Here is a 16797-nt window from a genome sequence, read left to right as displayed (position 1 = left end):
GATATTGCCATCATGGGTCGCGATAGCTCTGTAGTTGCCAGTGTAGTAAACCAACTAGTTGCTCACCTTCAAAGTGAGTGATGGACCATCAACGAGGAAAAGTCAAGCCTACATCCTGTAGATGACATTACGTTCCTTGGCACTCGATACACTGGTTCCATCCGCCACGGAGTTTCGCATGAGGGTCCTAACATCGATCCGCTAAAAACATTCCACCCTGTCACTAAGAGGCATTTTCAACAGCTTTTGGGTCATTTAAATTGGTATCGACATTATATTGGACCTAGTGATCTGGCACTCCTCACTAAATTACAGCGACAGGTTCGTGACAAGTCCCGAAAGTCCACGCCTTGGACGGAAAAGGATCAGCAGAATCTGCTTTGCCTGCTAACCATGGTTAAAGGTACACAACTCCATGCCATCGATCTGGGTGAGTCACTAACCGTAACCCTTGGATTCACCACCAATCACGTGTGGGCTGTCGTGCATAACCCCCGCGATGAGTTAGTATATACGGCCCACAAGACGCTTCAAGCGGCGCAACATTGATATGGAGCTATGGGAAAGATTCTCCTAGCTGAACAACTGGTGGAGCCGTTAGCAAGGGGGCATGGAACGTTACGCGCTCCTGGTGCCACATTGTTACCCTTGCTGGACGCGGGAAGAATCGACCCACATTTTCAAGGGGAGTCTAAGACCTGGAATATGCTAGTACTAACCCATCATTATAATTGGCATTGTTGGAGATTGGAAGACACGGTACCTGATCCAAGCCCAGAAGATGAGGAAAAGGTTCCTATGCTGTATGGAACTTCAGCCCCAGCGTGGATGGCCTCAGACGGAACCTCCCGACATGAAGGAGCCTATGGATACTACTATAAAGCTTGTCATGATAAGGGAATTTTCCAAGCCGACCCAGATGATAATTCGTCCCAAAAATGTGAATTATTAGGATTCCTGAAGGTACTGGAACATTGTTTGATGTATCATAATGATACACTCCCAGTTCCGATCATCGCGATTGATTTGCAGTATATCTACAAAATTCTTACGGGCACAGCTTTTCCCACCGAGAACTTGGATGATTGGCGAGACATCTGGAGGACGTTAACTAGATTTGTACGTCTTCCATTGATTAGGCACACTAAGTCCCATCGTTAAGATACTGATCCAGTGCATGAGGTAATTGACAAGCTCTTGGAGGATCCACTCCGGACCGACATAGCTTTGCCTGTCACATCTACCACTGATCCTGAAGCAAATCCATTCCTCGTGTGGCTTCACGAAAATTGGGGTCACCCAGGACCACGGGTTTGTCATCAACGTTGGTGCCGAACCATTACAGAGCCAGCCTCATATGGAGCCAGGCGGGATTGGGAAAAGGTAGCTCAGGCCTGTGAAACGTGCTAAAGAAAAGTGTCATAAAACCAAGCATCAGATCGGAGCTTTCGATCCTTCTCAGTTTCAGGCAGGAAAAGTTTGGCAGGTGGATTTGCTGGGACCCCTCCCAGGGTCTAAACCGCCAAATAAAGGACTAGTTGTAGTTGATTTGGAGACCAGACAGTTACAGGTTATTCCCTTGCGAAAAAGCAATGCCACTGCTGTTATTACTGCCTTAACTGCTGTGTTTGCCACCTGGCAGCCTCCTCATGAAATTCAGTCTGATGGAGGACCTCCGTTCAACTCTAATGCTCTGGATAAATTTGCTCGCCTTCACAATGTGGCATGGCATCTTCATCTGCTGTACCATCTGCAGTCCAACGGCGTTGTGGAGAGACACATAGGTCTATACAAGGAGCAGCTTCGTCTTAGAGGAGGAGGGACGTTTAAAAATTGGACTAAATTTAATCATGATGTCCTTATTTCACTAAACACTGCTAAACCATTATGGGATGAAGCTAATGTCCAGAAACCCTCACCTTGGGAGCCCAAGTTCCAACCTGACGAGTTGGTGTGGATTTCAATACCTCACCCTCATCAGTCTCACCCACAAGTTCACAAAGGGACAGTTCAACGGCCGGGACAATATCCCAATACCTATTCTGTCCAACTGGAAGGGAAGCCGGATTGTCCCCCTATAATTGTTCATCACAACTGGATGACTCGCTGTTCCAACGTTCACACAGTATCCTTACAGTGAAGCCAGTTATGATTCTTTCTTGTTGTGTTTTGTCTTGTTATTCTGTTTTCTTCACAGGTTTGACCCCAGCAAAAGCAGTAATCCACAACCATCTGATTATGAGACCAGACTGCAGTCCATTCGAAGCCAAAGAGTAATGGTTGTGAGGGAGGCACTGAGTCGGCAAAGAACCCATCTGCTCAGGACTTGTTATGTTTACTGATATTGTCTGTTATAGGAGAAGACGGACCGAAGCGGAATGTTCTCCAATCAGACAATGATCAGCAGTTGTTGTTATGTGTTCAAAGTTATTTGTTTATGTATTTATATATATATATATATATATATATATATATATATTGGTTGCGAAGGCTTTGCCAAGTCAGTCAATCCGTATAATGTGCTCGTGTGTCGAAAGTTCCAGTTGTGCCGTTGGCAAGGGGGCATGTCATAACCCAGTGAGTTTGGTGCCTCGGCACTATGGAATTTTCTTGACACACGAGAGCCTCTTGCACAGCGAGGGTTTTTGCTGCATAAAGAACCCGCGTGCAGGAGAGAGTTCCCGCCACTTTGCAGCTGTCTTTGCAGGATGCATTCTCTTTGCAGCACAGAAATGCACGGTGCAAAGAGTTCCCGCCATTCGGATGCAAATTCGTGCCCCGCAATTGGCTAGTGCTAAATTATTCACACGTGGCGGCTGGTAATTGGTTTGCTGGCCGTTTAAAAACTAGCGCGACTTCTGCCCAAGTCGAAGAGCTTTGAGCACGCTGCAGAGTGCCTCTTAGAGATCCGACTTGCGGCTAGCTGATCGATAGACTGATCACCTATTGATCCTTCTTCCCGTCGCCGAACGCAGTCCCAGACGTACCCTTTTCCCGCCGGCTTGAATTACAGACGAGTTTACTGGCATTGGCCTTGCCAGCTGGAGCAACTCACATTGTTGTCCAGACGACCGAACCGTTTCCGTCGCAGCCACCCGTGACGTAAGTAAAGTTTTTTGCAACCATTAAGCCTTGTCAGCCTCTCTATTCACCAGCCCGCCCTGACGAACGGGTAAATTCTGAATCACCTCGAGTCGGTTCAGCCTGGCCGAGACAGCTGCTGCTAACTTTTAGTTCTCAAAACTTTGCTTTCCTGGAGTACTGTCTTTTTTTTAAGGCAGTTACCTTGCTCCTTCCTGAGATCGAGAAAGGTTAAAATTCTACACAACAATAAAATGGGGGAGAAATTATATGGTAAGCTATGGCATCGTTTTTGTATGGTTCATTTTTCAAAAGGTTGTGATAATATTAAGGATCATGTACCTAATTCTATCTGCTAGAAATAAGGTTACAAACTTCTGAATAATTTGTCGTATATAAAAGCTTTCTCTCTAAACCTTTAGCCTAAATTAGGGTATTGAGGAGTGGAAAAAAAATCATATGATAAAGACTAAGAGGCTGAGCTTCCAGAAATGTGGGGATTCAGGAGGAGGGCAGGGCTTCTCCTTCAAACAAGTTTAACTTTTGAGTTGCTGCATTCATTTTGATTGGTAATTAAAAACTGTTCATGGCAGAAACAAGTAACAGAATTTAAAGATACAGCATTTGAAATGAGTTTTTGTTTGTTTGTTCAGACTATCAATCTGTCTCCAATCTATTTACTATATATATACTGGAATACAGTATGACGGTCCCCCTGCCCCCAACAACATGGCGGGAAGCCTCTTAAATTTGAGTACTGGCCTGGGGCAGGCAGCAGCTCCACTTTGGCTTTGGCCTTTCGTTCTGTGCATCATGGGGTGAATTAAGATGTTAGTTACTTCCCCCACTTTACCCCCTCCTTCCACCCCTCTGCCCCTGCCCTCTGCAACACTTGCCTTCTGCTCTGGCTCCAGCCCTGATCCAGCTAGGCCCAGCTGCTGCCACTTCTGTCTGCCATGGAGCTAAAGTAGAGCAGCAGCAGGTTGGTGGTGGTGCAGAAGGTAGAGAGGGGACAGGCATTGGTGGAGTAGGCAGGTGGCAGGGCAGGAAATAGGGAGTGGGTGGGGCAGGCACAAGCATGGTAGGACATGCAGCAGGGGTACAGGCACTTGTGGGTGCAAGAAACAGAGAAGCAAGGTATGGGTGTCTGGCCCCTTGCTCCCTGCAACTGCTTTCCTTGCTACAACAGTGGGGAAACAAATTTAAGACAACATTTCCACTATTAGATTGTATACATGGAAAATTATAATAGATTTATAAGTTTCCATGTATAGTCTAATTATTGGTGGTCATCTTAAATTCAAAATTTTCTTGGATTCAAGTAAATGGTTACTTCTTGTCTATTCTTTTTCAGCTTTTTAAAAGTGTTTTCATATACTGCATGTACCTTCTGTGATTCCTGTACGTTCTGATACGCTTCATCTGATTGAAATGCTTGATTTTTAGTATATTCTAGACTTGAGTTGCACCCACCTTAAATTTCTATGGTTTCCTCTGTTTTTGGTGCTCACTAAAATGTCACGTTGCTACTGTTTATACTGTATAGCCCTGAATTATGTTGAAATATTCCATTGCTGACATCTTGACAGACACGTTGGGTGTAGACTGCTCCTAGGAAATAAAAATGGGTATTCCAGACTGAAATCTTATTCTTATCTGTGGTAGTAAGATTTCACCATAAATTATGGGGGAAAGGTGACAAAAGATCTTGATTGATAACTGCAGTTTCCTTCACCCATTGATATGGATCCTAGAGATTTAAGACGAAATAATGTCAAGCTGGGGGTTGAGTCTCTTTCCTGGTTTGTTTTTTTTTTGCTTTGTTTTTGTGAGCATTGCGAATGGATTGTGATTTTGTTTTTCCTTTCCTTTTGGCAGGGAGTTTGTGTATGATAACCAGAATAACCTACAGATGCGAGGATTGGTTGTACTGCTCATTTCCAAAGCAGCTGGGCCCAGCAGCAAAGTGGAACTGTCTTCCCAGCCCGACATGGTTAGCGGAATTTATTCAAGGTAAGAAGTAACTTCCGATAGTAGGATCCACTGAATTAATTGGATAACTTTACAGTGACTTTTATTGCATCTTAAATGTCCCTTAGCTTAACAGTTAGGGAAAGTCAATATTTATTTATACTGTATTCCCATTTTCCAATTCTTTGCGCTGCTTCTCAGCTTTGTTATAAGTCCTCTCAAGTAGGAACTATAGACTTCCTTTGTGCAGCTCACGCCAAAACGAGACCCAAATCCTGCTAGAATGTTTTGAGCATATTATTTACCATAATGAAAATATTAAAGGAAGATGATTATTATGTGCAAGTATCTATTTTTGCCGTTTGATACCTTTTGACCAAGATAAAGGTTCTGTTGTGTTTTTCTGCTAAACAAAATAATGTTAAAATTATTCTTGCATACAGTACTGCTGTGCTGTATGCAGGCAAGGAATTGCTCCCATTGAAGTTGGTGTGAGATTTGCCATTGCTCTGTAATGGAGATGTAGGTTCTTGGTAATTTTTCGAATTTGTGTGACTGTTTGTCTAAGAACACCTCCATGTGTGGGTCTTGTCCCCGCAGGTGGGTGTGGGTGTGCATGGGGGGCGTGGTTTGTATTGCTCCTCTGAAGAAGCCAGTCGCCTCCCAAAAAAGGGCAAGCTAGTAGTAAGGTCAGAAATGTGGTAGGCTATGGCTCTCCAAAGCTTCACAGCAAAGTTAATTGAATAGTCTGCCGCAATGTTTTTTGAGCATATTGCAAACAGTAGAGAAGGAAGGAAAACAAACACTTATAGAAAGGGGCAAGAATGACAGTACCCTAAGAAACAACATATACAAAAATATAGGTTTTCTGTGGGAAGGCCATGTTGTTTCTTTTAGCTGTGTAGTCTCATTCTTGTTTGTTTTTTTGCCCTTGTCCTCAAAGGTTATGCAACCTTTGCATTAATATGCAAATGATGTTGCATTAAACCATATTCTAATTAATTAGTTATACTGTAAGCAGTATATTTAACTTATGTAAACGAATTATATATATATATATATATATATATATATATATATATATATATATATATATATATATATATATATTCAACAACAGGAGGCAGAACACACTTTATTGATAGGTGAGTTTCGTCAATATGATGATTCATAGACTGGAGATAAATTTTAAGCTTTTAAAGCTGTGATCTGATGAGTGACTACTAAAAGCATTTGGAAACAAAATAGTGGATTAATAATGGACCAGTCAAGGTAAAGTGGTATAGTGCTATGGATACTAATGAAGCTTTTCTAATTGAGCCACCTGAAGATCTAGCCCGATAAGTCTAAGCCTGAGAGCAAGATGTAATCATTATAATATGTAGGTTAGAGTTAATAAGACACTCAGAAAATGAAGTACCTTCGAATTCTCCCATACAGGACATTTAGGATTCCTTACTTGCTGCAAAAGTGGTAACAATGGAAGTGTTAAATGTAAATGTTCTCTGACACTTCCAATCTGTAGCAAGGTTTAAATATTGGAAGAGGATTCACTCTAGTAAGAAAGTTGAGATGTAGTTTTATTTTGTATTATGTTTGTTAGAAATTGCTCCCACTTACATTTATGTAGATTTTTCCATTAATTTTTAATGAGAGACGGTGTGGATAACTCAGTAGTTTTTTTTTGAGCTTTTGTGACATTTTACAGCAATGTAAGGACACCACTGGAACTTATACCATATTTTTATTTTTCCTCAGTTAAATAAATAAAACTGAAAAACTTAAGGTTTATAAAATTGAAGTCCAAAAGACATCTGCAACTTCTTTATGGGCTACAAATAATATATTTACAAACACCAGCTTCCTGAACAGAAATCCAGAGACACCATTTTCCATCAGCATAGTTTTTTCTTTCAGATCTTGTCTAGGTCACAGTCAGTGTCACTATTTATTCTGGAATGATGCTGCTGTGCATGTGGAACTTCCTTGAACATCCATAGAAGTTTGAGAAGCATATCAAAGGCAAAATATACATTCCTCAAAGACACATACTTATTTCTTTAATGTTGCTAACTTCCAGGCTCTGGAAAATGCTTTTTTTGGAGCTGTATTTCAGATTTTCAGCTCTGCTGTAAATTATGCAGCCCCTTTTTGTTGCTATGCCATGTAATTACTTCATCTGTGTATATATAAAAATGTTGGAAATATTATTTCTGGCACTGTATTGAGCATCCTCATGACTGTTACTTACATGCTGTGGACATTATATTGCAGACTGTTAGGTATTGCATATGGTTCACTTGATTTTTCTTTTCTTTTCTTTTCTTTTCTTTTCTTTTCTTTTCTTTTCTTTTTTAACTATTTAGTAGAGATTAATTATTTGCTTTCCTTAAGTCCTAGTGTGAACTATGCTGTTCCAGTACTGGTCTCCAGTTACAGTAGGCAGTCTTTATTTCCTGCATTGTTAGCTTTGGATTCCATTCCTTTGCTCTCTTTTTACACTTTTACTCCTACCCACTATCAGCTTGACATGTTTGGTAGTATATTGAAGGTATAATTTGGGAATGGGAAAATAGGGGAGATCTATGCCACGCCAATTTTCTTCAGAAAAGGAAAAGTCTAGAGCTCTTAATATTTTGAAGCAATGTATATTCTGAGTAACTTTTTTATTTTTTTCCCTGTGTTTCTGAGCAGAAAAAGTATAAGCAAGAAGCATGTATAAACTTACTTAAAATAAAATGTTACTGGGCGCATCTGCACAAGATGCTTTACTGCATAGTAGAACCAATTACTGCACAGTAAGCATTTGTGTCTACGTGTATAGACGTTTACTGCAAATGCAAGTAGCAAATTTACTTGTGATTAGTAACTGGTCAGTAGCACACATGTAGATGCCTGATTTGGAGGCATGTGTGCTCCTGGTCAGCTGGGCAGCAGGGGGCGGAAGATTGCTCCCTTCCCACCAGGAGCTACCTGTTGCCAGGGCGGGCTCCACTACTGGAGTCTGGGTGGGGACAACGTCCCCTAACCCTGGCAGCTGGGAGCTCCCAGCCCCCACTCTGCCATCAAAGAGACAGTGCTGGAAGATCCTTATCTCTCAGCCTGAGGCCTGCAGTCACAGGACCTGGGCTGGGAGATCAATCCTTCTTTCCCAGCCCAAACCCCATGGCTGGGAGATCCTTTTCTCCTAGTCCAAGCCCAGTGGTCATGAGACCCAGGTTAGGAAATCCTTCTAGTCCTGATCCATATTTCCCATCCCAAGCCTTGCAGTCCTGGGACCCAAGCTGGGAGATCCTTCTTTCCCAGCCTGGGTCCCAGGACTGTGGGGCTTGGGCTGGGAACTAAGGATCTCCCAGCCCTGGCCCCACAATTGTGGAGCGGGGGCTGGGAGCTCCCTGCTGCTGGGGCACAGGGACATTGTACCTGCCTGGGCTTTGGTGGAAGAGCCCACCCTAGCAGCAGGCAGCTCCTGGGGGCAGAAAGTAACGTCCCAGCCCCTGCCAGGAGACAGCTGTCTTCTGGCCTAGCACCCAGAGGGAGCCTAGAGCTCCCCCAGCTGCTGCAGAGGCTGGTTACAGGGCTTCAGAGAGTGGGAGCAGCCTGCTGTTTAGAGCAAAGAATCTGCTCCCGCGTTCCTGCATTGTGTTAATGCTTGCCTAGGAGAGTTTACGTCTGAGTAGTTTACTTGAGAGTAAACTGCTCCCAGATCATTTGCATGTGTAGATGCACCCACTGAGTAGGGATTGCAGTGGACTGCTACTTTTTTGCTGCTGCTTGTCTTCCAATCACTGTTTGTCAGTGCATGGGAAAAATGACCTAAATATAAACGCACACAACAGGTTCATCCATTTTTCTTTGTATGTTAGGAGACATTTTTTTTTTTTTAAAGTACATAGTTTAACTAGTGCCAGGAGCAGGGTCAGTGAATGTGATGATGAGATGCTGTCTGTGCCGTGTGGTGTCAGGTGGCATGGCAGTTTGCCAGGGCCATCTTTGGGCCTCAGTAGGCCCTCAGAGGCTGCCCGTATGTGCTATGTAAATATAGTTACGGGCATATAGTAAGCAGTGTTGAGAGCAAGGAAGCAGAGAGGCTCATACTTTGTTGTAATCCACCATCCCTTTGTGATATTGCCCAGAATTCTACTTTTCATTCCCCCTGGCATGAATGCGAGTTCAACTTTGCCCCTGCCTCAGCACTAGAAGCGCAAAGAGAAGGAGAAATAGAAATGTAGGAAGTAAGTCTGCTTCAGGACTCCAGCTTGATCTAGGAAATGATGTGGAGCTCTTCTTCTGGTTCACAGGAACTCTTAATAAGAGTGTAAACGTGACATGAAGTGCTTCAGCGTTGTTCCTGTTTCATCCAAGTTCATTTTGGAGGCAGAACAGGCAAATTTGAAACAATTTAAATGACATCTCCCCTCCCTTTTTGGGGAACTTTAAAGGTACTTGGGAGCATGACAAATATTATGTCTGTTTATGAACTTGTACAGCAACTGAAGCTTGCTAAAATATGCTGGAAGAGAGGAAATGCATGGCCCTCTCTTGAGGGCATGTTGTGTTTTTACTTGGGGGAAATGATATCCATAGCATTGAGTTGTAGAACTCCACTGGAATACAGAGTGTACAAGAATTATCATGAGGGTTGATGTCACTATACTTTATATAAATGAATGCCTCTTCCACCTCCTTCAGAACTATCTGTTCTTTTTCCACTGCAGTGAGAGGACAGAACCAACCTTTTACGTAGATCTTACTTAAAATAAGTGAGGTACTTTTTTTTTCTTTTAAGTAAATAGCTTACAGTAGCTTCATCCCCCTCACTGGGCCTAATCTATGGCCCGCCAGTAAGTGTTTCAAGGGGTACATCTCTTGTGTTCTTGTTATAGCAGAGTCTGGGGTCCATGCTTACCCCTTTTTGTGTCTGGGTAAGGCATGCTCCATACCCTAGTACACGGTTTACTTCACTCTCCTTGACAGAAGGGAGACTTATTTCCAGCTCTAGCCTTATTTGTCTTTTGAATGCCTGCAACTTGATTCTTTGAGGAGCCTGCTGAGGTTACCAAGACCAGCTGAGGTCTTCTTCCACACCAGCCAAAACCCACTTTTACTGCTCCAGCTTGAGTGCTGTTGCCCAGTGTGGAGTTAAGAATGGAAACTCCTTAGTCTCATAGTGGGAGTGAATCTCTCCCTTGTCACCTCTGGCCCAGGTTAATTAAAAGTGGTACTGAAAACCAAACTAGCACAACTGTGACTAGCTAGGTTTAGCACAGATGCAGGAAACATGTACTTCTGTGTCTATTTCTCTTCATTACTATTGGAACTGACTTCATACCTACCTTCCAGCAGTTGTTTGGTTTTTTTAGTGCTGCAGGTACATTCAGATGTCCAGTTAATTCAACAAGAGAAAAGGAAGTGTCCCTTGTAAAGGGTGACTACACAGGAGAAAGAGGTGTTACCCCTTTTCCTTCTCCCTTTGTATTCCTTCCCTAAAAATACTTCAGGAGAGGCTACTTCAGGAGAGGAAAAATATTTCAGGAGAGTGTGTGGCAGGAGGGTCCTCACACCCCCTACCTTCCCTCACACACCCACACCTTGTCCGCCTGAGCACCATACTCCCACTGTTCCCCAGACAGGAACCCCGGGGTCTGCGCTCCTCTCAGCCCCACACTCTGTGCTCCTACCCAGCTTCCGTTTCTTCACATCTGCCTGCTGCCACTTCCCTACCTGGTGCCCAAAGCAAGCACGGCAGCAGGGACAGAAGGCAGAGCTGCTGGAGGCCGGGGAAGCCGAGCAGGTCCCCTGGCAACTGCAGCAGTGGCCCCACCTGGAAGCTGTGCACGCTGGCCAGGTCGGGGCCCTCCCACACATGAGGGCAGGCAGGGTACAACTGGTGGGTGCCTGTGGGCTGGATGAAGTTCTGGTGGGCCAGATCCAGCCCAGAGGCCATATTTTGCCCATCTAGGAGGAACAGAAAAAAGGGGCTCAAATTCTGGTCATCAAGAATCCTATGCTCACTGGACACTTTCTGAAAGACAGGATGCTTCAGATACCAATATAAAGGCAGAAGTCGCATGATTGATTAAAAGGTACTTCTGTTTTAAATGGTCTGATGCACAAGGGAAGATCAAATCCTTCACAACCGAGAGGACTGGCCTCATTAATGATAGCAACAATAAGGCCCTAGAGAAGATTCAGGCCCCTGCTTACTCCCTGGGACTAAAACAGTTCTTTTCTTCAGCTTAGAGGACGTTTTATTGCATTTATTTCCCTTCAAAAGCTGACATCTCAACAAAGATGTGGGCATAAACATGAGGTTAGTCATGTCTTAAACTAGCTATTTTCAAATGACCTCAGCAGTCCCAGAGTAGGAATTCTTGCTTTTATGTCCTCTCAGCTTTCAGCATCAACTTCCAAATGGCAATTTTGACAGTGCATTTGGGGCTACACGTTACTTTGCAATCCATCTCCCGGGTTTCCTAGCTTGCTCCCTTGGGACCCCCCAATACATGAATGACTCTTGTTGGAAGTATTTACCATCATCTGTCCCTTCTTTCCTTCCTCATGAACCTGTCTTGCAAGACTCTTGTTGGAAAGAAATTGACTTCTGGTTAAGAAGCAGCCCATAGAGAAGATCACACAGGAACACTGAGAGAAATCAAATTTTTGCTTTTTTGTAATCCCGAAGAGAAATGATGTTATGAGCCCAGTCATGGGGCTAAAGCCTCAGCAGGTACATAAGACCATTCAAGTTTAGGTTGTTGGCTCTAGGTGATGCTCCTTCTTTATCCTCAGAAGATTGGTCATGTAGCTCATCAAATACTCAAGGTCTAGCATGTGGAAGAGACCATACTCATTTAGAGTTCTTCCTTTCAGCTTGTTCAGCCAAGGGGCTTGCAGACTTCCCACTTCAGACATGGGAGTGTATTGATTTATCTATACTTAGATGACTGCTTCCTAAGGGCCAGTTCTCAGCAGGGTTGCTGCGTCAGTGCTCCAGTAAACAGGAAGCCTCTTCAAGAGGTCATTCGAATTGCTCATCACCAGCAAAGAAAAGTCCACGCATCACCCTGCAGAAGGGATCACTCTGCCTACACAGGAACCTGTGTAGAGTTACCATTTTATCATTCTTTTTATAAGCCAACACTGCATATAAATCTATCCCACATTTACAGGTTCAGTTTTAGGTAAAAGTTTTCTCTGAATATCATTAGGTAACTATACATAAAAATCTTGAACTGTTGCAAAATTATATTGTTCTTACAAATTTCCACAGGTAAATCAAGTAACAAAGGAGAGGACCCAAAGGGTTAAATGCATTAAAAATACTAAAATAAAAAAACTGCCATCTGTACCAAAGATAATTTTGCCTCAAGTTTTATTATTATATTGTCTTCAGCACATTGATATGTATCAAAACAAATGTTTTTTATATAAATGAAAAACATTTACAGGTTTAAATTGAGACAAATCCTTACTAAAAGGCCAGATGTGCATAATCAGGGATTTTAATCTCTTCTCACTGAAGATTTGAATTGCATTTCTAGATCCGAGCCCCATGACACGTAGAGTCAAAGCCTTCAATCCAAACAAGCCTGGCTTTAGGGATTCAAAATCCAATTTTTCTCAAATTGTTGAACGATGTGGGAAAGGAGAAAGTGTGTGATTTGCATTTACACCATTGTTATGTGTAGCTGTCAGCTCAGATTTGACTTCTAAAAGTGTGAGCAAAGAGCAAAATATGTTTAGCTAATTTGTGTTTTGGAAGGACGAAACATATTGTTGTCTCTTAAATATTTTAAAATTTAATTCCTCAGACATTTTTTTTTCTTTAGTTTAGTGCTCAACACTTTCAGGATTGCTGTTTTCTAAATAACGAACTCTCAGACTGCTGTAAAACAAACACACAAAAATTTATATTTTAAGTACCCTCAGATCTGAAGTGTATTAAGCTCCGCATATTTTACTGCCAGCTCACCACATATAGACCCTTTCATGGCTTTAGCACAGTCCATGTGGAAGGCCACCACTGGACCAGCGGACCCATGCGATGAAGCTGGGTGGTTGGAAGTTCCAAACTGATACCAGGCTCTTAGGACTTTTGAGGGAGGAATGTGGTCTGCCTCCTGCTTTAGTGGACCAGACCAAGAAGATCTCTGGGAACTGATCTAGGTTGTCCAGCCATTCTGGCCTTTCCCTATGCAAGTTTATTCTGCCACCCTGATAGAGCACATAATCCAGGGTTGCACCCTTAAAGGAGCTGCATACAGTCAACTGCTCTGTAGAATCCTAGTGTAGAGTTCCAATTATAAGCTAACACCATGTAAAAGTAGACTGATTTTTTTTACATTTTTGAGAGGGCAATAAATCTACTAATAATCAGTACAATATGGTAACATGGGAGATTTCCAGGCTAGGAAAACATATATTATTTTTTAAAAGTTTGTGGTTAACCCACCTTAGCTAATGCATCTTGAAAGCTTACTGTAGACGGTACAAGTTGTGCTTTTCAATATGTTAACAGGTCAAGGTGAACCGTAGGGCCAAGGTAATGGCTATCATATATTATAATAGTTGTTTTTTTCCCTTCTTGTGCACAGGCCTTGAACTTTATAATAAACTTGCCTTTAATTGAACTAGTGCATGCAGTGGCAAAGTGTGCAGTGTGCACAAGGATACATGTGTACCCCCTGGGAGCACCAGTGCACCCCCTGACTGGCCATGCTTACCACTCAGGTGACAGGTGGGGGGGCAGGCGGGAGTGCTGGTGCCCCCCTCTTCCCCCCCCGGCGCGAACGCTGGTCAGGGAGTGGGAGCGCTGTGGCCACTTTGTGATTGGCCATGGAGGGACTCCTCTCCCCCCCAGTCAGCGAGATTGGCCACGGGGTGGGGGGGCATGTGCCCCCCCCGACTAAGGTGGCAGTAGTTGCCCATGAGTGCATGTGTGTATAGACAAGCTTTAGTTAGGATTAGCATACTTACTCAAATTTAAGGGAGTCGTGAATTTAAGGCAATCCCCCAATAATTAAACGCTATACAGATTTCCCTCGCTTTATGCGGGTTCTCTATGTGGGAATTCGCTCTTATATGATGACCCTTTTTATACCAAAAATGTGTTCTATGTGAGGTAAATTCACTCTTATGCAATCGGTGTGGTGGAAGCCCACAATCAGCTGCCTTGTGTGGTGCATTGTGGAAGTGATGTGCACCAAAATATCATCTCCTGTGTGGATTATGTGCTCTTTGCTCATTGTCTGTAACACATACTTCTGTAGTTGCCATCCCCATTAAGGCTTCTAAATGTCTTGCTAGCTTATCTCCTACCCTTCTCCTTTGTCCATTAATGAAATGCAAGAGAACTTCACTAACAGTGGAGACGAAACTGGAGATTTTGACCTGTGCAGAAGCTGGTGAGGGGCTCTCTGCACTTGGTCGTGCATTCAACCTGGGCAAGTCAGAGTTTGCCCTGGGTATGGGCCCTAGCCTGCAGTTCAACCATGGTTTGAGCTCTCTCCTTGGTCCCTACAAGGAGGTGTATGCCTAGACCCAGTGATTGGCAAGGCAGTGCACCCTGTTCCAGTTCTTGAAGCCTTGCTTAGCTACCCGCAGCCCTACACCACTGGTGTTGCAGGGTGATTATGAAATCCCCGTGCCTGTTGATTCTCCTATGGATGTTACCCTGCCTGTACCTCCTACCACAGATGTGGAGTCTGATACTGAAGACCCTTCACCACCCTCTCTTCACACCAGCTAAACATTCACCACCACTTTGTGCTCGTGTGTACGGTTTGGTGTTGGTGAGTACCAACATTGTCTTGTAAGAGTGGTAGAAATGGATCAGGGGGTCAGTACAGTCAAGCACTTGGAATGTATCCCTGTTTGTTGCATTGTAAAGTGTGTTCCCTTTATGTGAATTTGAGTTATGCACTGTCTTCCAGGAATGCGTGTACAGCGTAAAGCAAGGGAAACCTGTACATAGAAAACGTATACATTGGTTATAATGTTCTATGTATAGAATCTAATTCATCCCTCTCACCACTGTAGGGGGGCCAGCAATGGGGAAGCAGGTGGTATAGGGAGGTCAAGCAGCTTGCCTCCTGCTTATGCCTGCTCCCTGCCACTTCTGCCTCTTCCTCCCCCTTTCCCCTTGCTCTGCAACAGCAGGTTCTGTCCCCCTTCCAGTCTGGGACACTGAGCATGGCCCTAGCCCAGGCCCTGTAGCAGCTGTGCAGCCTGCATACTGCTGCTGTGGGGCTGAGCTGGGGCTGCACTCTGTACCCCAGGCAGCAGCATGCACTGAGCCTGCCAGTATAGAGTAAGAGTAAGGGTGGGGAGGGAAAGGGACAGATGGAGGAGTAGAGGTTGTGTGGTGTGGGTGAGATAAGAGCAAGGCTTCAGGGGGGAGAACATGGGGTGTAGAGGCAGCTGCGGCGGAGGGGTAGGCAGGCTGCATCTGTAACCCTGATCCCAGGTATGGCCTGGAGCCTGAGCCACAGCAGCTGCCTGCTCCCTACCTCCCTCCACTTTACTTGTACTTGATTTTAAGACAAGGGGCTTCTTCCCCAAGTTAAATGAGAAGACCTTGTCTTAGAATAGAGTAAATATGGTCTTTAATTGTAAAAGACATTGAACTTTCTTGTAATTATATCAGAGATTCCACCAAACAAACAAGCTCTTTGAAGTACTTGTAAATTGTAAATCCTGTACAAAAACAATGACGTCACTAGGCGTGAGCAAAGCAGCAAGTATTCGACTGAGCTTTGGATGCGGCCAATTTGGAGGGACAGTGATTCGATTCGGTGATTCAAATCAGTATCCCAGTTAAATTTGGCCGATTCAAATTCGGAGATTTAGCTGCCGAACCTCCTCTGAATTGAACAGGCAGCAGCAGTGTCAGTGGTGGGGGCGTGGCAGCGGTGCATGGGGCCCCACCCCTCATCCACTCTTCTGGCCCCACCCCTCGTCCAGTCCCCCGGCCCCACCCATGGCTGCCCCACCTGGCCTCAGGGTCCTGGCACTTAAAAAAAATCACCAGCTGCAGCAGTGGCGATTGGGGGCTCGTGGCAGGTGCAGTATGGCTTGGCAGGGTGCTGCACAGTGTCCTGAAGCTGGGGTGGTTCCAGCAGTCCCCTGCAGCCTGGCAGCGCTCAACCTGAGTGACCCTAGTTCCTGGACAACGCATGGAGCTCTATGATGCCCTGCCGAACTGTACTGCACCCGCGCGATGTGATAGCTGCTGTGCCGGGTTGGGGCAATCCCTACTGCCCCCTGCGCTGCACGGGGGGGCTCTGCCATGAGCCCCCAGAGGCCCTGATCGCCGCTGCTGCAGCTGGTGAGTGCAGGGCTTTTTTCTTTCTCTCTCTTTTTTTAAGTTCCAGGAGGCTGGGGGGGGGGGGACTCATGGGGGGGGCTGGCGGGGGCACTCATGGCGGGGAGCTGGGGGAGCCAGCAGGGAATGGGTTCAGGTGGGGGTCCCCCCATGTTCCCCTTCCCCCTCCTCCAACCCCCCCAGCCCCTACATACTGGCATGGAGCCCGGGTCCAGCTCCCTATGGTGGCGAACGGTGACCGCCTGAATCTCCGAATTGATTCAGAGGCTTTTGATTCAATTAGGACCTTTTAATGGATCTTCCGATTAGATTCGGAGATTTGGCCTCCGAATTGGGCCAAATCTCCTCTGAATTGAATAAGCTACCGAAGCTTTGCACAGCCCTAGCAGTCACCTATCTATTCTTCTGTTATGCTTCTA

At 44.7% G+C, this 16797-nt stretch overlaps 1 protein-coding gene across 3 annotated transcripts in view; it reads left to right on the top strand.

Annotated features, from left to right (window-relative positions):
• Positions 1-16797, top strand: part of PDSS2 (decaprenyl diphosphate synthase subunit 2) — a 212482-nt gene that overhangs the window by 89539 nt on the left and 106146 nt on the right. For all 3 annotated transcript variants that reach the window (XM_019499909.2, XM_019499908.2, XM_019499910.2), the window contains exon 2: positions 4960-5094. In XM_019499909.2, coding sequence (XP_019355454.1) covers positions 4960-5094 — 135 coding nt within the window. The remainder of the gene's footprint in view (positions 1-4959; positions 5095-16797) is intronic.

The sequence above is a fragment of the Alligator mississippiensis genome, chromosome 1 (genome assembly GCF_030867095.1).
Source record: "Alligator mississippiensis isolate rAllMis1 chromosome 1, rAllMis1, whole genome shotgun sequence".
Taxonomy (NCBI): Eukaryota; Metazoa; Chordata; order Crocodylia; family Alligatoridae; genus Alligator; species Alligator mississippiensis.
The sequence above is the reverse complement of the archived record's forward strand: the minus strand, read 5'-3'. Positions and strand labels throughout refer to the sequence as shown.